The following is a 25955-nucleotide window of genomic DNA, read 5'->3' on the forward strand; positions in this document are numbered from 1 at the left end:
TCATAATTCATATCTGGAGATTAAGTCCCAACTTTTGTCGACTTTATCAAGAATTATTCACCTAGACCACACTGCTGTTCGCTTCAGTTAAGTCATTTAGTTGTTTATTTGACTCTCTGTCACTATTATTTCTACATAGCTTACTGTTTAGGCATGTAAATCCCAAAATAGAAATATTCACTGAAATCTCTGTTCGAAATATGGCTCCTGTGACGAAATTGTTTACCTCCTTGAATAAAAGAGTTCCTATAGTCTGTTTTTACCCTATGTGCTGTTCAATAGCCACAGTAGACTTGGTTCAGAATCACATAGGGTAAAAACAGACTATAAGAACTCTTTTTGTCTTTATTAAATGAAAAGCAAATGTGTGAAAATTTGGATTGAAATAGCCAAATAAAGCTTCCTAAGGTAGGTAAATTAAGCTACGGTTTGTAATTCTAGCTATGTAGCTAAATCTAGTGATTGTACTGGACCTGGTAAATCCAGGCACCTGACATCACTTGATATCCTGGATGGTAGAACCCATGGAAACCCCTTTTTCTCTCCTCAGAAGGCACTTTACAAATCTGACACAATCTTTTGATTTAGCAATACAATGTATAGCTTGAAATAGCAATATAGCTTCATTAAGCATTAAGCTATTCAGAATAGCTAGACATAGCTATTTTTCCCACATCTTTTCCCTTTTTCGCATATAAATAGCTTTATCAAGCTATTCTGAATAGCTTAATAAAGCTACAGGTAACTCTCGATACCTAGAAGTCTGCAGGACTGAGGAAAAACTTTGAGAGATCAAGAGTTCGAGTTTTCAAGAGCCCAGAATTTTCCGGGTTTGTTTGGCAGGTTTTAAAATTAGTCTTACGGGATATAATGATTTTCATGCAGTGCTAACTTTTCACACGTGGTTTTTATAAAACAGCGATATGATTTCGTATTTTAGATGAATATTTATTAATCTGAGTAAAGCTAAAATTGTACATCGTCATTTTATGTTTATTTTTTTTATTCTTTATAATACGAACATCATACTACGCATTTTACAGTGCCGCGTGGTACATATAGCATTTTGATTTTTTCCAAACACGTGCATTGAACAAAGTTCTGTATTACAGTAAGTATTTGTCTAACAATTGTCGTCATATTGACACTGAGGCTGTTTCTGGATTTTCATATTTTGTTAAATTTTGACACTGACTCGAAATAAAAACTAAATTTACTAAGGGTTTCGTCTTGTAATCTGCAATTACAATTTCTCAGTGACACTGCGTTTTTAAATTATCCTGATACAGTCGATGATAATTATTTTAATAGCATATAGGCAACATAAGATTAATTATAAATCAATTACCACCTTGCAGTATAAGTGTCACCTGAATAAACCTCCCATTTCACGAGATCCGCGTCTTCTGCCAGGGGCCATTAAATGTCCAGGTAAAGTTGCTAATTATGTAACTTGTATATACATAGCCACTTCGAGGTATCGAGGGTAAATTTCAATAGAATATGCATAGTGGGACTGCATTTTGACTATGAGGGATCAAGGGTTTCGAGAGATCAAGAGTTCGAGAAATCAAGAGTAAATTTGCTTAGTTATATAGGGGAAAAAATCGGGACAGGAGACTCACTTCGAACGATCAAGAACTTCGAGAGATCAAAGTTCGAGCCATCAAGAGTTACCTGTATTTAGCTAATTCAAGCTTTATATATGAATCAGGAAATTGTGCTGGACCTGCTTTGTTTCAGGTTCTCTACGATATGCCTGATAGAAACAACTCAGAAATTTACTAAATGAAGAACCAAATGGGATTACACTTTGATCAAAGCTTTAGGTCTGATGAGATATCATAGATATATTTTTGATTCACAGAAATTTTATGTTATCTGCACAAATTGAACTGACCAAACATACGGCAGCATTGGATGAAGTTTAAACTTGTTCACCTGCATTGTATAGGATGAGCCAGGGAACCAAGCTTACACTGCACTTATACTTAACTTTTTTTCTCTGAACTTTCTGTGTAATTCCAGGATATTAAAATTTGCATTCAGACTTAAGTGACATGAAATATTTCATTATTTTTCATTTATAGAGAGTTCACCATCCTGACTACAACAATGACATTAGGGAGTTCCTTCCAAGGGAGTTAATTCTACAGAGGATGAGAGCTTCAGAACAAGTAATAATTTTTATATACATGTGTATATTAAATGATAATCATTCAGGCTTGTATGTTATTTTGTTGGTTATCTATGATCATTTGAATTCATAAACCCCAGTTTGGGTCTTTGTCTTAAAAAAAATCTAAATTTGAAAGTAGGCAATGGATCATAGCACAGGCACCCAACGTTACTTATTTTTCTTTTAATAAAAAAAAAATATACACATACCTAATAATAAACATTTATTATTAGGTATGTGTATATTTTTTTTTATTTAAAGAAAAATAAGTAACGTCAGGTGCCTGTGGATCATAGCCATTTAGAAACTGTATAAGATTTTAGCAAATTTAAATAAAAGAAATTACTGGTTAAGGAGTAAGGACAACTTTTTTTGACAATCGGAAAAGAAAATTGTTTTATAAATGTCCAAGATAACGTTGATTTACAGTAGAAACAATAATGTACACTCCTTTTTTCACAGCTGGGATTCAACATTCGAGGTGGCCAGGAACATCACTGTGGAATTTTTGTGTCAAAGGTCAGATTCATTTCCAACTTTAATAAAATTTACACGTATTTATTACACAATAGTAATATTTGTTATATATGTAATCAATATAGTGCTTGCTATGTCTGTGTAACGGAAGAGGAGAAAATGCAGTGGACCAGACTGAGATTCCAACCCGGGCCCCCTGAAACAACTGAACTATCCAGCCACTGGCGATCAAATCTGACTGACTGCCAAATTTGTTTGTGGTAGAGTAATCAAAATTGCATCCTACTAGCTTGGTCTAGTGGTTTATCCCTTTAGCTCAGTTGGTAACACTGGCATGCCAGATGTCCCAGGTTCAGTTCCAAGCAGAGCCATATACATGCTCACATTTAGAACTGCATGTTCTCTGGTGAGTGAAAGTGATTGTCACCCAGAACTTTGCCAAACAGACAAAGTCTCTACAAATGAGATGAGGACATCTCCGGAAGGGGACATTGTGATAGTATAAGGCACATTGCATCCTACTAGATTAGGCTAGTGGGTTAAGCCTATAGCTCAATGTAAGAGGCTCCATGTTCAAATCCAATTCAAATCAGTGACACAAACCTGTCTCTGGTACATGTTTATAAATAAAAGTATGTGTGACACAGCAAGCTGTTAACAAATCACCACTGAAATTTCAGGTGATGCCCAACAGTGAGGCAGACAAACTTGGACTGAGGGAAGGGGACCAGGTAAGAGAAAAAAAAGGGGGAAAAAAAAGGTTACACAAAGCATTCAGATCACTACCATACATAGTTACACACAAAAGTTATTCTGCTGTTTTAAGTATAAATAAAACATTTTCATAAATAAAAATGTGTCCTATAAGCAAGCGCAGTAGAAGGCAAAATTATATTCAGTTTTAGACATATACAAAAATCACATGTTCATTTGCAGATTTTAACAGTTAATCAAAGAGACTTCACAAACATAGACCATGCAGAGGTAAGAAAAAACTATTAAATTTAAGGGCATTAAATTTCCTTTTCTTTTTTAATCAGGAAGATATGTTTCTTATATTTATTATATTTTTTGAAATAGGGAAGAAGATGTGTTTTTATCTATATTTTTTTTGAAAGATATCAAAATAAACCCATAACAAATTGTAGACTAGACAAGGGGATCATTTGATATTAATCTTAGTGTCTTAATTCCCTTGTTCAATCTATGGGTAGAAAATTACAGAAGTTTCTTGGATTGGCAATGTATGAAACGTGCTGTGATGAATTTCAAAAAAAGAAAAGAAAAAGAAAAATTATGACAGTATTTAAATACAAATTTAAGCACAAATGGGAATAAGTACTTCTACAGTATTTTTCAGTCATTGCTTCATTATTTTTAGGCTGTCAGAGTTCTGAAAATGAACACCACGATACAGATGATGGTCAGATTCTTTCCATATGGTAGGTATTACATAAGTAGAGCATGTTATAAGATTATTTTTGACAATACAAAAATATTTTAATTTTATGTCATTTTTTCCACTCTAGATTCAGTTTTATTTTTTCAACAAGCATATACATTTTTATTTCAACAATGTCACAAATCTCAAACATTTTCATTGAAGGTTATGACAGAACATATGACAAGTGTAAGTTTCTGGCATCCAATCAGCAAGCAGAGAGGTAGCAGATTATGTCATGTTACTAAATCATCCAATCAAGTCACCAGATTATATCATGTGACTAAATCATCCAATCAACAAAGTGCAGAACATGTCATGTGACTAAATCATCAAATCAACAGACTATGTTCTGAGATAAGATCATCTAATCAACAGAGAAATTATAGGATTCATCATCAATTAGATCATTCTTGTCATTTGCCCAAGTCTAAAATACTTTGCAGGAAAAAAAAATGTACAAATTGTTAAATAATACCTGGAATATTAAATGCCACTTTTTCACACTTCAAATCATCAGACCTAAAGAACAATTTATTTACTGATATGAATTAAGTTATTAATTGACAGGTATTCTTTTACATAAGATAATATTTTTATTTAAACAATACATGCACCTTGTATCATGCATAAATCTTGCATTTAAGGCAAATATCTTTTGATTCATTTATTCAATTATACACTTGTTATATATTCAATGGACTACATCTAGAAATAGATTTGTTTATTTTCATAGAATATTTTAAATGGTTGTGTAGTTCTTATATACATGTATTATTGTATATTTAATATTTGAATAAAATTTATTCAAATTTCATTTTACTGTCATTTTTGTCAACAAATGTATATCTGTTTTGTCTGTCATCCTTAACTTTGCAACCATCAACAGAAAACAGTTGAATAGACTAGGAGACAAGTCATGAGGATTTAAAATTTCCATGATTTTATGAATCATCATCTTCCCAAGTCAAGCGTTTCTGATCCGCTCCGCTCCACATATATGTGGAGCGGAGCGGATCAGAAACTCTTGACTTGGGAAGATGATGTATCATGGATTTGTTCATCTGTTTCCAATTGCATTTTAGTTAAGATTTCAAAAATCATTTGGCTTTTCTACCTACACTTATCAATATTTACTATGGTCTACCATTCATGCTTGAGATGCAGCACATGGCCTGTATTATCAGGTTCTAGTTTTTGAACTAGTTCCTTTCCCATGTAAATACATAACATACAAGGACCAGATTGGCAGAGATAATCTACATGCAGAGATGCTCACTATAACATGGTCAGGCTAGACTTTTTGGACCAGATGTAATCACAACTGTTGAAATTTGGAGATAAAAGAATTGAAGCTTAACATCAATTCAAACAATACAAATCAGGAGCAGTGCAAATATAGATTTGTAAGAGGTGGGATCAGGTACCATGGAGGAGAGATCATCCCCTGCTAACTGGTCACACTCAGAGGAATATTTTCTTATGGAATAGAGCAGACACACAAGCAATCCAGGAAAGCTTAAAGAACTTGGCAACTTTCAACTTCATACACAACCATTCCCCACAATAAATTAAAGTCCAGGCTTTTTGATTTCATTGAGCTGCTTTCTCAATAAAAATGGAACTTGTAAATTTACTTGCCTAGTCATTGGTCATTTGCAAAATTTTGTTAAACACATTCTTATTGTACACACAAGTACTCTGAAGTTGACATCAAAAAGATGCTTGAGTTTCACACAAGGTCCTCCAACAATCTATTGGAACTCCCATGGGTACCAATTGCGCCCCATTATTAGCAAACATATTTTTGAATTCATACATGAAAAGAAGAAAACACTTGCTTTGGCTTTCAACTCGACATTTAGATATATTGACGACGTATTGTCCATCAATAATGATAATTTCCATTCTTATGTAGATAACAACATATCCTTGTGAGCTTGAGATAAAAGATACCACATAGTCTGACACATCTGTTTCGTATTTTGATATTTTACTTGAAAAATACATTAATGGTAATCCATCAACCAAGCTCTTTGATAAACATGATGACTTTGACTTTTCTATCGTAAACTTCCCTTACTTTTGCAGAAATATACCTTCATTACCTGCATACGGACTTTATATATCTCAGTTGATTCGATATGCAAGAGCGTGCTCTACATATGAACAATTTCTAAAACGAGGTAAATTATTGACAAACAAGTTGATGAAACAAGAATATCAGCAGTCTTGTTTAAAGTCATCATTTCGTAAGTTCTATGGTCGAAAAAATTACCTCGTCAGCAAATACAATTTACTATTGAGTCAAATGCTGACTGATGTTTTTCATACTAATTGTTAGTCCATTATTTATACATTGAATTGACGACGGATTTTTCCGTTATTTCCATGACAAGGAGCACACAGCAAGTGTGACCGGTCAGCAGGGGATGCTCACTCCTCCATGGCACCTGATCCCACCTCCGATGTTTTGGAGGTCCGTGTTTGCTCTGCTCCTATTTTGTATTGTTTTATGGACTTTTAATCTTGAATACTGTTTGTTAACTCCATATGTTTCATGATGACATCAAAGTATTATGGATCCATTTTAAGAACCATGTCATAGGTCTAGATACCGGGTATGTTTTAGAAGCATCGACCCAACTGCTTTGGAGTAGGCACTTTCACCATGGATCAACTCCTAGGTCAAGCGTCTGATCCGAGGCTTTCCGTAAGTCCAGATCCATCCCAAACCCAAACCCAGAAGCGGGAGCTGCACTTGAAGGCAATAGCTCAGAGTGAAATTAGAAGACCCCACGACAGCTACTAGTATATTGAAGTGATTTTTATGCAGCGAAATCAACAGTATTCTGGTCTTACCTCAAGGTGAAAAGACAAGATTCACAATATGCTGCACCTCTTAAAAGGCTGATGGTCTGATACACATTGGCAAGGAAGAGATCTTCAACCAATTACACTCTGTGTATTCCAATGAGAATATCCAGACTAGGGACCTATAACTCCTACCCGGACATGCATCTTGTCAGTGTCACAAAACGGAGTCTATGCTCTCCTTAAAGCCACCAAGGTCAACAAAGCTACTGGTCCTGACGAAATATAGCTAAGCTGCCACATGACCACGCAGACTACCAATCATAACATCCATTTTCCAATCTTCTTTTGACACAGGAAAGATTCTAAATGGCTGGCGTTAGGCAAGTATTGTTGCAATTTTCAAGAAGGGGGGCACTTAGCTTCGAATAATTGACCTGTATCCCATGTAAACTTCTGAAACATATTATACATACCCAAGTCATGGAATATCTACATGAAAATTCCATCCTCTCATGCAGTCAACATAAATTCTGTTCAAACTTCAAAGCATTCGTTCTTTAAAAGTCAGTTGATGTTCATCATCAACGTACAGGGTCAGAGTCTAGGAGAGAAACGTCAACTAGATATTAATTGCCTGACTTTTCAAAAGTTATTGATTAAGTCCTTAAACAGTGGCTAGCCCATAAGCTATATAAATATGGAGTACTGACTTTTTCTCCAATGGATTACCGATTTTCCAACAGATAGGGCACTGCAAGTGCTTCTGGAGGACCACACTTCAACAACTGTTAGGTCAGCAGTGCCACAAGGGACAGTCTTAGGACCTTTTCTGTTCCATCTCTACACCAACGACCTACCTGAAATGACACTGTCTGATGCTTGCCCTTTTGCAGTCGACTGTTTCCTATGCAGTCCCATTACAAACAAAAGGCCCAGGGGTCACATCGCTCACCTGAGCAATTGGCTAGGAAAAAGCACATATCAGATCAGAACTGAAAGTTTACTGAGGGGGGGGGGGCTTGAATTTTAACCCCCCAGGGGGTCATGATTTGAACAAACTAGAATCTACACTACCTGAGGATGATTTCCTATAAATATCACTAAGCATGGCTTTGAAGTACTTGAAAAGAAGATTTTAAAAGGTTTCCCTATACATGTATATTCCTATGTAAAACTTTTATCGGCCAGTTGGCGCCACCCTACCCCCAGGGGGTCATGATTTGAACAAATTTGAATCTACACTACCTGGGGATGATTCCACAGGAGTTTCCTCTTTCCTGTCTCGATGGTTCATGAGAAGAAAATTTTTCCGATATTTTCCTATGTAAAACTTTAATCGGCCATTTTGGCCCCATCCTATCCCCGGGGGTCATGATTTGAACAAACTTGAATCTGTACTACCTGAGGATGATTCCACATGAGTTTCATCTTTCCTGGCCCAGTGGTTCTTGAGAAGAAGATTTTTAAAGATTTTTCCGATATATTCCTATATAAATTTTGATCGGCCATTTTGGCCCCACCCTACCCCCTGGGGTCATGATTTGAATAAACTTGAATCTACACTACCTGAGGATGATTCCACATGGGTTTCATCTTTCCTATCCCAGTGGTTCTTGAGAAGAAGATTTTTAAAGATTTTTCCTATATATTCCTATGTAAAAATTTGATCGGCCATTTTGGCCCCACCCTAACCCCGGGGGTCATGATTTGAACAAACTTGAATCTACACTACCTGAGGCTGATTCCACATGAGTTTCATCTTTCATACCCTTGTGGTTCTTGAGAAGAAGATTTTTAAAGATTTAATTTTCCTATATATTCCTATATAAAAATTTGATCGGCCATTTTGGCCCCACCCTAACCCCGGGGGTCATGATTTGAACAAACTTAAATCTACACTACCTGAGGCTGATTCCACATGAGTTTCATCTTTCCTGGCCCAGTGGTTCTTGAGAAGAAGATTTTTTAAAGATGCCATTATTTTTTCTCTAATTCATGATTATCTCCCCTTGGAAAAGGGCGTGGCCCTTTATTTGAACAAACTTGAATCCCCTTTACCCAGGATACTTTGTAGCAAGTTTGGTTGAAATTGGCCCAGTGGTTCTTGAGAAGAAGATGAAAATGTGAAAAGTTTACAACGACAACGACAACGACGACAACAACGACGACGACGACGACAGACAACAGACACATTGTGATCAGAAAAGCTCACTTGAGCCTTTGGCTCAGGTGAGCTAAAAAGGCTGAAGTAGTTTTCTTACAAAGGATCTGGACTCTTTGTCTATATGGGAAGAGAACTTGCAGATGACATTCCAACCAGAAAATTGTGTAGTATATATACTGAACCGCAAAAGAAACGTCGCATTTTTTAAAGAAATATTTGATAACATGAAATATTGTATGTAAATATTATAATCTGTGCTAAATATGCATGAACACGAAACGTGAACTCTACAATCATTTAAAGGTAAGTTACGCTTCACTGATTTTAGCAACACGTTCAATTGTCATTAAATCTCTCGCTTCCCGTGGAACACACTTTCCAGCATTTAATTGAAAAATGTTAATGCTCATGCTTTTCACGCTTCATTAGGGGTATAAATACCGCGAACATTTAAATGATTATCAGTATAAGTTTTGAAAGCAGAGCTATGCCACGTTTAAATCGACAACAGAGGGACCAAGCCATAGGAAGATTGCATGCTGGGCAAGCTTCCAGGGTGATAGCAAACGACTTCAACTGCAGTATACGCACAATTGAACGTTTACGCCAACGTTTTAATGCAACTCACAGCACAGACGATCGCCCACGTAGCGGTAGACCACGAGTTACAACGCAAAGACAGAACAGGTTCATAGTGCGCCAGCATTTGAATGACAGATTCACAAGGGCATCAGAAACAGCATGCAATACCATTGGAACATATCAGCGACCCATAAGTGACGACACAGTACGTCGTCGGTTAGAGCAAATAACCTCAGATGTCGCCGTCCATACAGAGGCCCTGTCCTTACACAAAGACACCGTCGGGCACGTCTACAGTGGGCTTTACAGCGGCAAAACTGGCGTAATCGACAATGGAGGAATGTCATCTTCTCCGATGAAAGCCGATATTGCATTTCCACACACGATGGTCGAGCAAGAGTTTGGCGAAGGAAGGGTGAGCGTAACAATGACAACTGTGTTATGGAAACTGATCCATGGGGCGGGCCGAGCATCATGGTGTGGGGTGGTATTGGCCTGTTTTCGAAACTTGGCCCCGTTGTCTTCCAGAATCTTGGTCCAGGCAGAGGAAATGGTGTAAATGCTGCCAGCTACATTGATCAAGTCCTGAGGCCTCATGTTGTAAAGCATTTCAACCAACATCCACACAAGACGTTCCAGCAAGATAACGCGCATGCGCATACAGCCAGAATAACTAGGGACTACCTGCAGCAGAACAACATCGCAGTTATTGACTGGCCAGCTCTTAGTCCCGATCTAAACCCCATTGAACATTTATGGGATCACATCCAGTTGAAGCTAAACCAACAACAACCAAGACCGACAACTGCTGCTGAACTTTCTATGGCGTATCAGCGTGTGTGGGCAACGATTCCTATGACCTTCATCAATCGTCTCATCAACTCTATGTATTTAAGATGCATGGCTGTAATTAATGCCAATGGTGGCCATACACGTTACTAACGGAAGTGCACTCAGGACAATTGGAATCTTTGATATAGACATTATTTGACATTAAATTGAATGTGAATAACTCTAAGAAAAATGTTAGATGTTAAAAACACATAACATAAATTACATATTCGTTATATTTTTTTATCAAAATAAGTGCATTACATTTTCAAAATCTAATGCGACGTTTCTTTTGCGGTTCAGTATATAAATTACCGACAAGGGAAATTCCTTTACTACTAACAACACTATACACAGGCACCTTCTAGACGGTTGTTTCCCACAAACTCATTCGAGTCATCATCAGTAAAGATTTACGATCGGACAACCACATTATTAAATTACATCCAAAGCGAATTGGAACTTGGGGGATGCTGGGCATCTGAAAGATCTGAAACATACCAGGTTCTAGTTAAACTAATCCATGAATATGGCTGTGAAGCATTGAAATTCTGGAACTCCAAGCAAATCCACCAGGTTGAAAAAAAACCCAAAGAAGAGCAGTACGACTCGCTACCAAGATCACTGCCCCGGCAGCGTTACCCAGATGATTCAAGATCTTCACTGAAAATCATTACAGATCAGAAGAATAAAAATTGTTATCAATCCAATAAGATAGATCTTGCTAAAATCGAATGAACAACCATTTTCTATAATTTTATTTAAAATTACTTTGTTAAAATCCAAGAAGTTAAAACATCATCATTGCAAAGTAATAGACAGTTATTGAACCAAGAATGCAGAAGAAAAGAAAGAAGAGCACTTGGTCTAATATCCCCATGCTACTGGCCCACGTTCTAAACTCATTTACATTATCTGGAGATGTCTTCCTTGTGATGTTGTTTTTGACGTCAATATCTTCACCATGCACAGTTTTTATGCGACAACATGGCAGACGTTGGTCACCGTAGTAAAAGAAGAGCCGTGTCTGCACAATTACTATCAGCACGATTATCACACCGGTGATAATCAGAATCTCTATGTACATGGTCAGATATATGTTGTCTTTAGCTGACAGAGAGGACCCCAGGGCTGAGAGGTAAATCGAGTACGCTAAGAATGTTGTTATAGCAAATGAAGTTTTCTCTCCAGACTCAACCGGAATCAAAAAGACACACAGATTTAACAGAGAGAGCAAAGATAAGGGCAACAATACCGTCAAAACCACGAAGAAAGACTTTCTCCGAAGAGTAAAGCTAACAGTCAGTCCAGTTTTTTCTCCCGAGGTTCCAAACATATTTGCGCTAACAACATCCCATTCCGTTGTCCCTTTCACTTGTTGGACATTCGGATTTACGTTGATGATGACGTCATCTGAAGAGTATCCAAGTACCACGAAAACAAAATCACACGTGTGGGTGTCGAAAGGATAATTTTCTAAGTTCAAGTCACATGCTACAGAAAAAAGACCACCTGAAGACCACTTTATCTCTCCAGAGGATGACACATGAAAGATGCCGAAGTGATTTTGTAAGTTCTCATAATTTCCGATAGGGTTACCCAGACTTATTGTTGGCCACCATATATCATTTGTTTTTACGACAATGTCGCTGATATTCGAGTGGTCTTCTTTATTCCAGACAAGAAATTCATCATTCCACTGAAACTGAAAGTATCCAAGCAAGGAAACCTTTTCTTCTTTTTCACTGAGATCGTGGAAGCGCTTTACAACAAAACTGGCATTAATGACGACAGTGTCAAGCTGTAGTCTGCGCGGTCGTAAGTAAGGGTCATAGTCCCGCAATAAGGTCCTTCTCAATGACGTCACTTTCTCTGCAGTAATATTATCACTCCCTAGGCATCCAGTGATTGCCAACAAATGAATAATATTCCAAGTAAGAAGGATCTCGATGTAGATCATTTTAGTATGCTGATGAATTCTGTTTCATGTATGTTATTTTTCATCAACGCGAAGAAGGCATTAAGTAATTACAAAACCTTGTTCAATCAATAACATTCATATAACATCATTCCATTCTGGGAAATAAATAAAAAGATAATGAAAAAAATTGATTAGAAATGGTATAAACACATAATAGAGTTTGCACTCATGAGGATAAGGATGATGCTCTAACCATCAAACACACAGACCTGTATTAATTTTATGTGATATTTGGAAACAAAAGTCGTTTCTACTAATATATATCTTTGAGACAGGTATTCTATAGATTTTTAATTTTATAGGGTGAAGATAATAAACAGTGTTCGATCTAAAAAAAGAATCGGTCAAAATGCACAGAACATAGAAATTCCAGAAATGGGATTCAGGTGCCTAAGAAGAGCAAGCATTCCCTTCTGACTGGTTATACTCATTCTGAGCCTTATGTATTGATCAGACAGACGGAAAAATCCGTAATCAAGTTAAGGCCTTACAAATATTGTTTGAAATAACAGCCTACTGATACTCATACATTGTTAATTAGGTTATTATAACGATCATAGAATTTCCGAAATGCTGGTTTTAAACGAGGCAGCTGAAATATCCCTGCATCAACCAATTATTTGTCAGTTGCCCGACTGGGTTTAAAAATAAATCGTATTCACAGCATGTCCAGAGCATCGAATAAATTGGTTACACAAACACCACAGGCATGTAATAAGGGAATACGACTACATAAAAGTTGACACTGGAAGAACTGAAGTTCGACGTTTTGTTATAGACTTTCTGGAAGGTGATTTTCAATAATTTAAAAAAAGTTTAATTGATTGTTTGCTATGATTGTTAGCTTTATTATAGACGTCTCTTTTAATCAACCATAATCACGCGATCCTCATTAAGTGTATATAAACCATGGTTTCTGTTATATCATTCAGTCTGTTGGCTCGTGTGGATCTGAAAAAAAACCCATACATGTAGATGGTTGCTTTATTTAGGACTTTCTTAAAGGGGCTTAGACCAGATTGGAAGTAAACTGTTTCATAAATTTTCCGTATAATATTATGACTTATAATATGTCAAACAAAGATACATAGCGGGTTCCAGTAAATGTTCAACCAAGCCTCTTTCTTTACTCCTCACTAAGATATTGACAGTAGTGAAGAAAAACTTCAAGAGTAGTGTACAACAATATATATATTCAAGAAATGGTGTGAATCAGATGTGGATACTCAAAAATTCCAAAGAACTTTTGGACAATATGAAATCAAAAGATTAGACCAAAATCAACAGCTTAAAAACTACGACTTTATACACAACCATTCTCCACGGTAAATTAAAGTCCAGGTTTTTTGGTATTATTGACAGCTGCTTTTTCAATAAAAATTCGTAAATTTACTTACCTGGTCATTGGTCATTTGCAAAATTATTTTGTTAAAACACATTCTGATTGTTCACACAAATACTCTGAAGATGACATAAAAAAGACACTTGAGTTTCTGATTGACAATATCAATGTGATTTTTGCAGACCAGGTCTTCCAACAATCTGTTGGAATTCCTATGGGTACCAATTGCGCTCCGTTATTAGCAGACCTATTTTTGAACTCATATGAAGCAGATTTTATGCAAAATCTTATGCCTGAAAAGAAAACACTTGCTGTGGCTTTCAACTTGACATTTAGATATATCGACGACGTATGTCAATTAATAATGATAATTTCAATTCCTACGTCGATACGAAATATCCTGGTGAGCTTGAAATAAGAGAAACCACAGAGTCTGAGACATCTGTTTCATACTTCAATATTTTACTTGACTTAAGAAAAGTAGAAATTGTTACGTATTAATGTGCCATTCTTCTTTTGTTTGAAAGTTTCTGCAAAAACAAAGACACAAATTTTTTTTTTGAATTTCAATCATAAATATAAAGCATTTAAACAATGCATATTTTAAGATTTGAGAATCATCAAATCAAAATAATAGATGCTAACTGATCCTAAAATACAAACAAAAGAGACGAAGAGAACTTTATCAATGATCGCCATACTGTTTGACCATGTTCTGCCTTTCAACTCTTTTGATGTTCTCGTTGGGAACATTTTGTTTTTGTCATCTGTATTGGCTCCGTCCATAATTTTGTCACTCACAGGGTTTCCGATAAAACATGGAAGTTGGTGTTCGCCATAATAAAAGAAGAGTCTGGTTTGAATAATGACTAATACCATCATAATAACACTAAGAACCATCAGTATTTCTATGTATACCACCATGTGTACGTTGTCTTTGGCAGGGAGAGAGGATCCAATGGCCGACAGATAAATCGAGTAGGCCAGAAATGTTGTGATTGCAAAAGATATTTTCTCACCAGATTCCACAGGAATGAGAAAGACAAACAAATTCATAACAGACAGCAAAGAGAGTGGCAACAACACCGTCAGAACCACAAAAAATGGCTTTCTTTGCAGACTAAACCTAGCAGTTAGTCCACTCATTCCGTTCGATACCCTGTAAACTTTACTGGCTGAAATGTCCCACTCGGTTGTTCCAGACATATGGAGAACACTAGGTTCAGCATTGATTATTACATCATTATCATCGTATCCGATTATCACGAACATGAAATCACATGTTTGTTCATCAAAAGGGTACTTTTTAAGATTCAACTCACACCTAACAGAATATAAACCGCCAGGAAACCATTTAACATCACCAGAAGATGAGACGTGAAACATCTTGAAAGGATTCTGGAAAGTCTCAAAATCTCCGACAGGATTACCTAAAGCTATTGTGGGCCACCATATGTCCATTGTTTTTAAGTCTATGCTACTTATATTAGAATGCTCTTGTTTGTTCCAGACTAGGAATTCATCATTCCAAGAAATGCTGAAGTACCCGAGCAAAGAAACACTTTCTTCCTTTTCATCGACATCATTAAAGCGATGGACGAAAAACGAAGCGTTAATGACGACTGGATCACCCTGATTTTTTCGGGGTCGTAAATAAGGGTCGTAGTCCCGCAGTAAAGACTTCCGGAAAGATGTTACATTTTCTGCAGTCACGTTATCTCCTCCGTAACATTCTCTAACCAAGAAGGTTAACATCAACAAAAAGAAAAGATTTCCCCCAAACTGCATCCTTAGAGTTTAAAAAAGAAATAAAATATTTTCTACTTTTTTCTGATCGATAGAATGCATAAACTAATTTTTATGTTAACTGCAGACTTTTTAAAGCAATGATATAGATTTTGTAATTGTAAATGAATGATAAAACTGATGCAAGTGTTGTCAATTGTAAAACAATAAACAGTGTTTGCCTTTGCAACTAGGCAAATGGAGGTTTAAAAGGTTTCGATTTGTCTGTAAATAGATAAATGCAAAGAAATGATGCTGTATAATGGGGGAAACGCGTCTCTACCTTTCCCAACAAATGAATACCCTGGTCTGTTTTTGTTATATCTCAAACAAGTACTTAATTTTATTAATGGGGATATGACGAGCCGGATCTCTTTGATGAACTTTTTACAACTTGTACACTGTATTGGCGAAAAACCCAATAACTTGCATAATGTTTATTGCACTTGATCTATAAAAAGTATGTACATGTATACTGTAACTATGGATTGGGTGTCGTCTTCACAGAATATCCTTCAAGTCTAATTCTCTTTTTTAGCTTAATTTTTTAATCATTTAATTGTCGTGACTCCCTTGATAGCCCCTGTCCCGATAATTCCCAGAATTTTATTTGAGAGAGGGGTCAGCTTGAGAGGTGCTAGTCCCCACCTAATAATGCCAGTCTATCTGTGCTGATATGAAGAAAGTAAAACCAAGAGAATAAGAAGAGCAGTATTTTACTATCACAACATAAAAATTAAAATTTGATATGATAAACATTTGAAAATTATATTGAATATCATACATATTGAATTCACAATTAAAAACATTTTAGGATTGATAACTAACAGTATATATTTATTAAGTATTGGCATCTAAAGTGGCTGTGTACTACCACATATAATTTTAGCTTCTCTCCGTATATCCTTCAAATTCATTACGTAGTCAATGCCTAAAATTGTATGGAATATACAGATTTACACTCAGTTTACATAAAATATTTAATATGCGAAAGGTTTATTTTAATTGAATGAAGTTGTTGACACCCTTCCAGCATCAAAGTAATTTTTGTTGGAGACATTAACATAGCAATACTATATTGCATTGAAATTAAAAAAATAACAATGCAGGACTTGAACTCATCACTTGTGTTAGTTACTGGTTTAAAACAAATAAGTGTCAGAGTGATATTTTCTGTTTTGTGTAGAATTTATTTTTTTTAAATCTCTTTTGTTTCAGCTGTTATTTCACTTGTTTCCATGTGAATGAAAATTTCTCGAGAGGGACTTAAAGCGGCAAACAAACAAAACAAATCAGATAAACGATCGAAAGAGGTAGTTAGCACTGTGTCGACGTTTGAACATTCCAAAACACTATAAAATCTTTTTTTTTCAAGAGCAACATTAAACTTTTAGGATTCAAAGGACAAAAAGTCCTCCCGCATGATTTTATTTTTAAGACTTGGCCATCATCAAATCGAAATAATAGATACTGACTGACCCTAAAACACAGGAAAAAGAGATGAAAAGAACCTTATCGATAATTATCATACTGTTTGCCCATGTTCTTCTTTTCAATGGTTTTGAAGTTTCTAAAGAAGGCGTGTGTTTAACGTCACCTTTATTTGTTCTCACGATTTTCTCTGAAATTGTGTTTCCAACAAAACAAGGCAGATGATGTTCACCATAATAAAAGTAGAGTCTCGTTTGAACAATGACCAATACCATCATAATAACACTAAGGACCATCAGTATTTCAATGTATACCACCATGTGTACGTTGTCTTTAGCAGGGAGAGAGGATCCAATGGCCGACAGATAAATCGAGTAGGCCAGGAATGTGGTGATTGCAAAAGATATTTTCTCCCCAGACTCCACAGGAATGAGAAAGACAAACAAATTCATCACAGACAGCAAACAAAGGGGCAACAACACCGTCAGTACCACGAAATACGGTTTTCTTTGTAATGTGAAGCTAGCAGTCAGGCCAGTCTTCCCGTAAGGCGCCATACTGTAAATTCTTCCGGCCTCAACTTTCCACTCGGTTGTTTCACGATTATGGAGAACGCTATGTTCTGCATTAATTATTACGTCATCGAGAGAGTATCCGATTGCCACGAACATGAAATCACATGTTTGTGTATCAAAAGGGTACTTTTTAAGATTCAGCTCACAGACAACTGAATATAACCCGGCAGGATACCACTCAATATCACCAGAAGATGAGACGCGAAAAATCTTGAAAGGATTCTGAAAAGTCTCAAACTCTCCGACAGGATTCCCTAAAGCAATCGTGGGCCACCAAATATCGTTTGTTTTGAACTCTATGTTACTTATATTGGAATGTTCTTGTTTGTTCCAGGCTAGGAATTCATCATTCCAAGAAATCCTGAGGTATCCGAGCAAAGAAATACTTTCTTCCTTTTCATTGATATCATTAAAGCGATGGACGAAAAACGATGCGTTAATGATCAATGGATCAGCTTGGATTTTTCGAGGTCGTAAATAAGGGTCGTAGTCCCGCAGTAAATACTTCCTCAGTGATGTCATATTTTCCGCAGTCACGTCATCTCTTCCCCAACATGCTTGTACCAAGGACGTTAAAAATGTCAAAAGAAATAGATTTCCTCGGTACAGCATCCTTAGAGTCTAAAAAAGAAATAAAATATTTTCAACATTTTACGTGATCAATAGAACAGTTAAACTCATTTTTATGTTAGCTCCAAATATTTATTCAAACAATTTTGTAGATGAGAGATAAAATGGATACCTGTGCTTGCAATTGTAAGAACAATAAACAATGTTTGCATTTACAACTTGGCAATTTAACGTTTAAAAGGATTCGATTCTTCTGTAAATAGATAAATGCAAGGGAGTATGGTGATGAATTCTAGGAATAACAGATCTAAACCTTTCCCAAGAGATAAATCCCATGTCTGTTTTTTCTTTTATCTCAAAAAAATGATCAAATTTAAGTGAAAATTTAGGAAAGTATGTGCTTCTTACAAACGGAGTCATAATGGACCAGTTTTTATCTGATTCCAATGGCCCAATTCGAAATTGAATTGTCTTTTTGTGGAATGGGCACTACTTCTCAAATGCAAAGCAAAATAAATGGTTCGCGACGATTAATATTAATGAGTTAAAGTAGGTCGCGAAACTCACGGAAATTTCTCGCACGCAAATAAAATTTGATGTACAGTTACAGCTTAAGGTTATAATGTGAGGTACCAACTGCACCCCTGGCTGTTAACAAATATATTAAACATTAATTTTGCGGCTGATGGAAGAAACGAGAGAGAGAGGGAGAGAGAGAGAGTCCTTAACTGTTAAACATATATGAATACGTCTGCAATAATTTCTATTAGATTTAATTCATGTCGTAATGGCTTATGTCATCGTCTTTGAGGGTAGGTAGGTAGGTTATAAACTGAGTTCCATAACTGACAAAAATTTTGATCACGCTCTTGTATTATGATATGAGAGATTTCTGTTTCTTAATTTAAAACCTTTTCAGGATTATGTCTTTCCTTTTCAATGAAGGACTCTAGAGTCGCGAGGTAAGGAGTTAATCCTTACGTCGCGGGTCCGAATCACACTATGGGACGTGGAGACCGGTCTTTCGGATGAGACCCTATAAACCGAGGTCCCGTGTCGCAGTAGGTGCTGGCACGTACACGATCCCTCCCTGCTCAATGGCCTTAAGTGCCGAGTATATGACTAAATTTGCAGCTCTCCACCGGCAAGTGGTAGCGTCTCCATATGAGTGAAAAATTCTCGAGAGGGATGTTAAACAATATACAATCAACCAATCAATGAAGAGTGTCTCCTTATCAGTAAAAAAACATCTCCTCTTCAATTCCAACCAGTATTATATTTGGAAGCATCGACATCCTCATTTTGTGTATGGATTCTTTTGAAGGATTCCCTTTCGGGGTAAATGTATTTATTTGCTTCCACTGGTAGACGGTTTATCTAGAGTAAATAAAAATATTTTTCTCCTTTCTACGTTTACTTGACCATCAACAGACTCTGGTTTCATTAAACCATAACACACCCTTTCAGCCAGTTAAGTTTATAGCTATATCGGTATACATGTATTTTTAAATATTATTCACTTTATCATTTTGAAGGCGTGACTCCTTTAAGAGCAAACGAAGTTGCAGTATTCAACTTTAGAGTATCTTTTAATGTTAATGCTGCATGTATCCTCGATTCCCCAGTAGTGTCTAGTCCACAATTTTGTTTTAGAGTAGGCTCTGATTTGAGGAAATTCTCTATTTTGTGTCATTGGCATCACTCACTCACTCAGTCCTCTCTGCGCCGTCTGGCACTTGAGGCGACAGCAAGGGCTCTCCAATTGGCTCTGTCGGCTGCTGCTCTGGGGGCTGTCTGCAGGGTGAGTCCTCTGTTCCTCAGGTCTCTCTCAATGGTGCGCCGCCAAGTCTCCTTTGGGCGCCCTCTGTTCCTCTTCCCCTGTGGTGTCCAGCCAAGAGCTGTCCTGGTAATGGAGCTGGTAGGCATGCGGCAGACATGTCCCAACCATCTCCAGCGTCGCCTTTGGATCATCTCTGCCAGAGTCTCCATATTTGCCATGTTTCGGAGATTTTCATTGGAAATAGTGTTGGGCCAGAAGATCTTCATGATGCGACGTAGGCACTTGGTCTGGAACACTTCAAGTTTCTTCTCAATGGTGACAGTGGTCTTCCAGCACTCAGATCCATATAGCAGCACACTGAGGACATTGCTCCGGAATAATCTGATTTTTGTCTGGATGCTGAGGCTTGTAGATTTCCAAACGGGTTTGAGCATGGCAAAAGCTTGGTTGGCTTTGCTGAGTCTGGTCTTAATCTCTTGCTCGCAATCACCGTCTGTTGTCATTTTGCTGCCCAAGTAGGTGAATTCCTCTACGTTCTCCAGCTGCCTCCCGTTGACTGTGATTGGGTCTGTGTTTCTGGCATTTTTCCTCATGACCTGCGTTTTCTTGGTGTTAACTCTGAGTCCTATGGTGTTGGCTATTTCGCTGAGGGTCTCCGTCTTTTGCTGTATGTCCTGATGTCTACTAGATAGAAGCCCCAGGTCATCAGCATAGTCCAGGTCCTCTAGGACTGTGGTCAGAGTCCACTGAATGCCCTGCCGTCTTCCTTCGGTGACGTTGCGCATGAGCCAATCCACTGCAAGGGAGAAGAGCATTGGAGACAGTATGCAGCCTTGCTTCACGCCAGTATCCACTCCGAAGGGTTCTGTCAGTTTGTTGTCATGTATTACATGGCACTCGATGTTTTCGTAGAGGGACTGGATGATGTTCACCAGTTTCTGCGGGATGCCATAGTGTCGTAGGATCCTCCAGAGGGATGCTCTGTGAAGGCTATCAAAGGCCTTCTCAAAGTCAACAAACACCAGGTAAAGTGGGCTGTTCCACTCGTGCGACTGCTCAAGTATCTGGCGGAGAACGAAGATGTGGTCAATGTAAGATCGTCCTTTTCTAAATCCAGCCTGCTCCTGTCGTAGGATGGTGTCCACTGCTATGGTGGTGCGCTGGAGGATGATGCGGCTAAAGATCTTGCTCGTGAGGGACAGCAAAGTGATTCCTCTCCAATTGTTGCAGTCTGACAGGTGTCATTGGCATAGGCTGAACATTTCTATAGAAGTTCCTTTGCAGCTCTTTTATATTCTGATTAGACAATGTTCACCATTCATATGACTGTGTTAAGAGATCTTTTATGTCTCAAGTTTTTTGGTTTATTTTAAGAAATGTTCCAGTACCATCCTAAAATTTCTATGGAAAAAATGGAATGTCAAAACTGTGGATTGATGTTATAATTATGATGTTTTTCCCAAATGCTTTAATTAGTAGAAATGATAAACATGTTATAACACTAAGCCCCAACTTGGAAAATGTGAGTTTTAATGAACACCAAAACATTGGTTTCCATCGATATCAAAGGCATTAGCTTAAAAAAGTTTGAGGTGTGAAGTGAAGCTTATTTTTCCAGATGTAATTTTTATGCTTTATGATGTGAAGAGAGTAGAACACAGAGAATAAGAAGAACCATATTTTATTAGCACAACATTAAATTTTGAGGTATACATTTGAAAATCATATTGAATATCATACATATTGAAATTCACATTTAAAACATGTCAAAGCATTGTTTTTTTAACGTCACAATATTAATTTTGTATCCGTGCTTGTAAATAGTTATCCATCAACAAAAGTTTTCCTTCTAAATATTTTCACAACACCAACAAATTCTAATACGAATAAAAATTAGTTATTTGCCATACAACCACAGCATTTTTTTTTTTGCATTGTTCAAAAATATATGAAAAATACTTGATGCAAATCTTTTAGGTTCAATAAAAAAAAAGAACAAAGAAAAAAAGATACACAAAAAGATATAGAAGTAAATATTTTGGTCTGTTGGTATTGAATGCATTGAATATTTAAAGGTCTCTGCTTCTAAATCCTATTTTTACAAACCAAAGACTTTGCGAAATTATCTATCTTATCATAGTATTGGTTTCCCATAAGGACAAATTAATTAAACCAAGAGAGCTACTGGCAGAAAAAATTATCTTACAGGGATTTCAAAAAACTCGCTTTAATATCTACAGTAATTTTTATGACATAAGCAAATTTACCCTAACAACATTGGGTCACAATTTGACTGACATTCGTCATAGGCCAATTATTAGGCCTTTTTTGGTTTTATACTGAACTGACATCGGAAAGTTCCGTCTTCCCGATGAATCCAGCTGGTCAACAGGGGAGGGTTATTCCGACACCTGGTCCCACTTCTGGAATCTCCCAGGGGGTCCATGTTTTATGCCCTCTTGACAGATTTGTATTGTTTATAGTTTTCTATGGGATCAATCAGTGTTCGTTATCTTTATCTTTTATATAATTATCATGCTGTATAACTCTGGTTTAAAAAAAAAAGAAGGTATGTTCAGTCTACTTGATCAGTATTTGGAGCTCATGGTGATGGGTAAACAGGAGGTGCCTTTTCATTCTGGCACCTAATCACACCTCTTGAATTTCCCGTGGATTTTGTCTTGATCTTAAGTTTTAAGCTGTTTTATTTTATTTTTAAAAAGATCGAACATTGTTCGTTTTCATCTTTCCATATAAGTAGAGGTAACTGAAGACAAGGAACTCGGATGGCATATTGATGAAATAGTGTTGATGTAAATCACTTAACTGTTACATACACATTACACGACAAAGAACATATGAATGGTTTATTTCCGCTAAATAAATGATAAATATTAAATATTAGCATGTAAAGCTATTGTCTACAACCGCAAATAAGATCAGTTTATATCCAAAACACACAGTATTCCGTATACTCTATGGATTGAAACTGGATATCTAAGAACTTCAATGAAATATAATGGTCAAAATTCGAACTATCTAAGGTTATAGTTTCAAAAGGAGGTTTTTATATTTATAAAAGAATTAGGCAATACCTTTATTTTACATCAAAGTTCTTTTCATTGGGTTGATAACTTTTGGAAACAAAACATTTCAACTACAGACATAAACGTCATATGAAGATGATGATGCTACTATATTGCAACAGAATTGTAGTTAATATTTTCTGTATAATACCGGGGGTATCACGACTTATATATTGTAAAAGCATTTTACAGGAATATATATATAAAAATTATTTCATCTAAAAGTTATTGAAACTTCAAATTTTTGGATTGGTTTGATTAACACATCCTTGTACTTTCACAAATTTTAATTTTATTCTTAATACTTAGGAAAAGTGGCAAGATATTTTTTAGATGAAATACGATTTTTAATACATTTTCCTGTGAAATCTATTGCAGTATATAAATCATGATATTATACAGAAATTTGAGAAAATATCAACTTCAAATCTGTGTCTACAGATGCACCTTTAAAATAAGTAAGAGTCAGAGTGATATTTTCAATGAGTTGGTAGGATTGAGAGAAAAAATGTTCAACCCGTTTTGTTATATCATTCATTTCTGTTGCCTCCCAAAACGATTTACAGGTAACGAGAGGGGGGTGTCTATTAAGCACTGTGTCGATGTTAAAATATTACACAAATTCTATAAAACACGAATAATTATTTTTTAAAATGAAACAATAAATTTGTAGCTTTCACGAAACAAAAATTCCCTACCTTTGCTACCAAAGGGTTTCTTACCCGCTACTTTCCTCACAATCATCCACCAACCCTGCTACTAAGAGTCGGAATTTTTTCCTCGAGTTTTCATTGGAGTTGATTGAAACCATTAAACCAATCAACAATTGCATTTTCTAAATAACAATATCTAACAATTTATCATTAAGTCTAATGCTGACTGTCGTTTTTCATACTAATTGTTAGTCCATTATTTATACACTGAATTGACAATGGATTTTTTCCGTTATTTCCCGATCATGACAAGGAGCACACGGCGGGTGTGACCGGTCAGCAGGGGATACTCACTCCTCCATGTCACCTGATCTCACCTCTGATGTTTGCTCTGCTCCTATTTTGAAATGTTTTATGAACTTTGATATTGAATACTGTGTGTTATCTCCGTATCCTTCTGCATTCGGGGAATATGTTGATTCTTGAATCTTGAGAATGAAAAACACAAGTAAACAGCGATCCGAGATATGTACCATTCAATAAATAGCATGCTGTCATCAATTCTTCAGTTGATGTGCAAATAATGTGATCAGAAATCTTTATTGCAGATATAGATTTACACGTTAAATAACTAATAAATATCGCTCTATACCTTACTGTTAATTATTCTCTAAAATCTGTAGTTTAAGATTTTTAAAAAAAATTGTTTTTAATGTATGCGTATGTGATGAGATTATTTGAGATCAAATTAAGTAAATAATCCCGTTTTTTAAAAGCGCCATAGGGCAAGTATTTTTTTAGGAGAGTTGCGGATCAGATATACTTGGATAGCAAAGGATTTTCACCAAATAATTCAATCAATTTTTTACGATTTGATCATCAAATTAAAATAATAAATACTGATTGATCCTAAAACACATAAAAAAAAATGAAAAGAAATCGGTCAATTATATCCATAGTGTTTGCCCATGTTCTTCTTTTTGACGGTTGTGAAGTTTCTACAGGGAACGGTTAGCGTCACCTGAATTTACTCTTCTTCTATTTTTGCCCGACACTGTGTTTCCAACAAAACAAGGCAGAAGATGTTCACGATAATAAAAGAAAAGTCTGGTTTGAACAATGACCAATACCATCATAATAACACTAAGGACCATCAGTATTTCTATGTATACCACCATGTATACATTGTCTTTGGCAGGGAGAGAGGATCCAATGGCCGACAGATAAATCGAGTAGGCCAGAAATGTGGTGATTGCAAATGATATTTTCTCGCCAGACTCCACAGGAATTAGAAAGAAAAACAAATTCATCACAGACAGCAAAGAGAGTGGCAACAACACCGTCAGTACCACAAAATACGGTTTTCTTTGTAATGTGAAGCTAGCAGTCAGACCGGTCTTTCCGTAAGGCATACTGGAAACTCTGCCGGCCTCAACTTTCCACTCTGTTGTTTCAGGTACATTTAGAACGCTAGATTCTGCATTCATTATTACGTCGTCAGGAGGGTATCCGAGAACAGAGAAAATAAAATCACACGTTTGTGTATCGAAAGGGTACTTCTTAAGATTTAATTCACAGACAACCGAATATAAACCGCCAGGAATCCATTCTATATCACCGACTGATGAGACGCGAAAAATCTTTAAAGAATTCTGAAGAGTCTCAAATTCCCCAACAGGATTACCTAAAGCTATAGTGGGCCACCATATGTCATTTGTTTTGAACTCTATGCTACTTATATTGGAATGCGCTTGTTTGTTCCAGACTAGAAATTCATCATTCCAAGAAATCCTGAAGTAACCGAGCAGAGAAACACTTTCCTCCTTTTCATTGATATCATTAATGCGATGGACGAAAAACGAAGCGTTAATTACCATTGGATCAATCTGATTCTTTCGGGGTCGTAAGTAAGGGTCGTAGTCCCGAAGTAAAGACTTCCTAAATTCAGTACCATGAAAGTTGAACACGTCAAAAGGAAAAGATTTCTTTTATACTGCATCCTAGTAGTTGTACAATAGAAATAAAATTACTCTAAGCAGTTTTTGTGATGATATTACGGACAAACTAGTTTTTATGTTAAATGCAGACATTCTTAAATCATTGACACACATTTTGTAGCATTTCATTGTCATTGTAAATAAAAGATAAAACTGATAGAAGTGTTGGTGATTGCAGAAACAATGATCAATATTTGCATTTGCAACTTGTCAAATTGAGGATTAAAAGGATTCGATTTATCAGTAAAATGATAAAAGCGTTGT

The 25955-nt window shown here is 36.3% G+C and overlaps 5 protein-coding genes across 5 annotated transcripts in view; 1 reads left to right on the plus strand and 4 right to left on the minus strand.

Moving 5' to 3' along the window:
• LOC134278458 (PDZ domain-containing protein 11-like) overlaps positions 1 to 4857 on the plus strand; it is a 5487-nt gene extending 630 nt beyond the window's left edge. The window contains exons 2-7 of the mRNA XM_062760775.1: positions 2091 to 2177; positions 2642 to 2698; positions 3337 to 3387; positions 3593 to 3640; positions 4038 to 4098; positions 4263 to 4857. Coding sequence (XP_062616759.1) covers positions 2091 to 2177; positions 2642 to 2698; positions 3337 to 3387; positions 3593 to 3640; positions 4038 to 4098; positions 4263 to 4324 — 366 coding nt within the window. The 3' untranslated portion in view covers positions 4325 to 4857. The remainder of the gene's footprint in view (positions 1 to 2090; positions 2178 to 2641; positions 2699 to 3336; positions 3388 to 3592; positions 3641 to 4037; positions 4099 to 4262) is intronic.
• Positions 4858 to 11266: 6409 nt separating this feature from the next.
• LOC134278462 (acetylcholine receptor subunit beta-like) lies at positions 11267 to 12451 on the minus strand. Its single transcript, XM_062760778.1, has one exon. It carries the CDS (start codon positions 12449 to 12451, stop codon positions 11282 to 11284), a length of 1170 nt encoding a protein of 389 aa, XP_062616762.1. The 3' UTR covers positions 11267 to 11281.
• Positions 12452 to 14432: 1981 nt separating this feature from the next.
• On the minus strand, positions 14433 to 15602 carry LOC134278463 (acetylcholine receptor subunit beta-type acr-2-like; the record flags this gene model as incomplete). Its single annotated transcript, XM_062760781.1, has 1 exon — positions 14433 to 15602. A coding segment is annotated over exon 1 (1170 nt), but the record flags the coding sequence as incomplete, so codon positions are not given.
• Positions 15603 to 17032: 1430 nt separating this feature from the next.
• LOC134278464 (neuronal acetylcholine receptor subunit alpha-7-like) lies at positions 17033 to 18217 on the minus strand. Its single transcript, XM_062760782.1, has one exon. It carries the CDS (start codon positions 18215 to 18217, stop codon positions 17033 to 17035), a length of 1185 nt encoding a protein of 394 aa, XP_062616766.1.
• Positions 18218 to 24692: 6475 nt separating this feature from the next.
• Positions 24693 to 25571, minus strand: LOC134278465 (acetylcholine receptor subunit beta-like). The gene has a single exon (XM_062760783.1). It carries the CDS (start codon positions 25569 to 25571, stop codon positions 24693 to 24695), a length of 879 nt encoding a protein of 292 aa, XP_062616767.1.
• Positions 25572 to 25955: the final 384 nt, after the last annotated feature.

Source organism: Saccostrea cucullata, unplaced genomic scaffold (assembly GCF_032062105.1).
Source record: "Saccostrea cucullata isolate Sc308-1 unplaced genomic scaffold, CSIRO_AGI_Scuc_v1 ctg459, whole genome shotgun sequence".
NCBI classification, from domain to species: domain Eukaryota; kingdom Metazoa; phylum Mollusca; class Bivalvia; order Ostreida; family Ostreidae; genus Saccostrea; species Saccostrea cuccullata.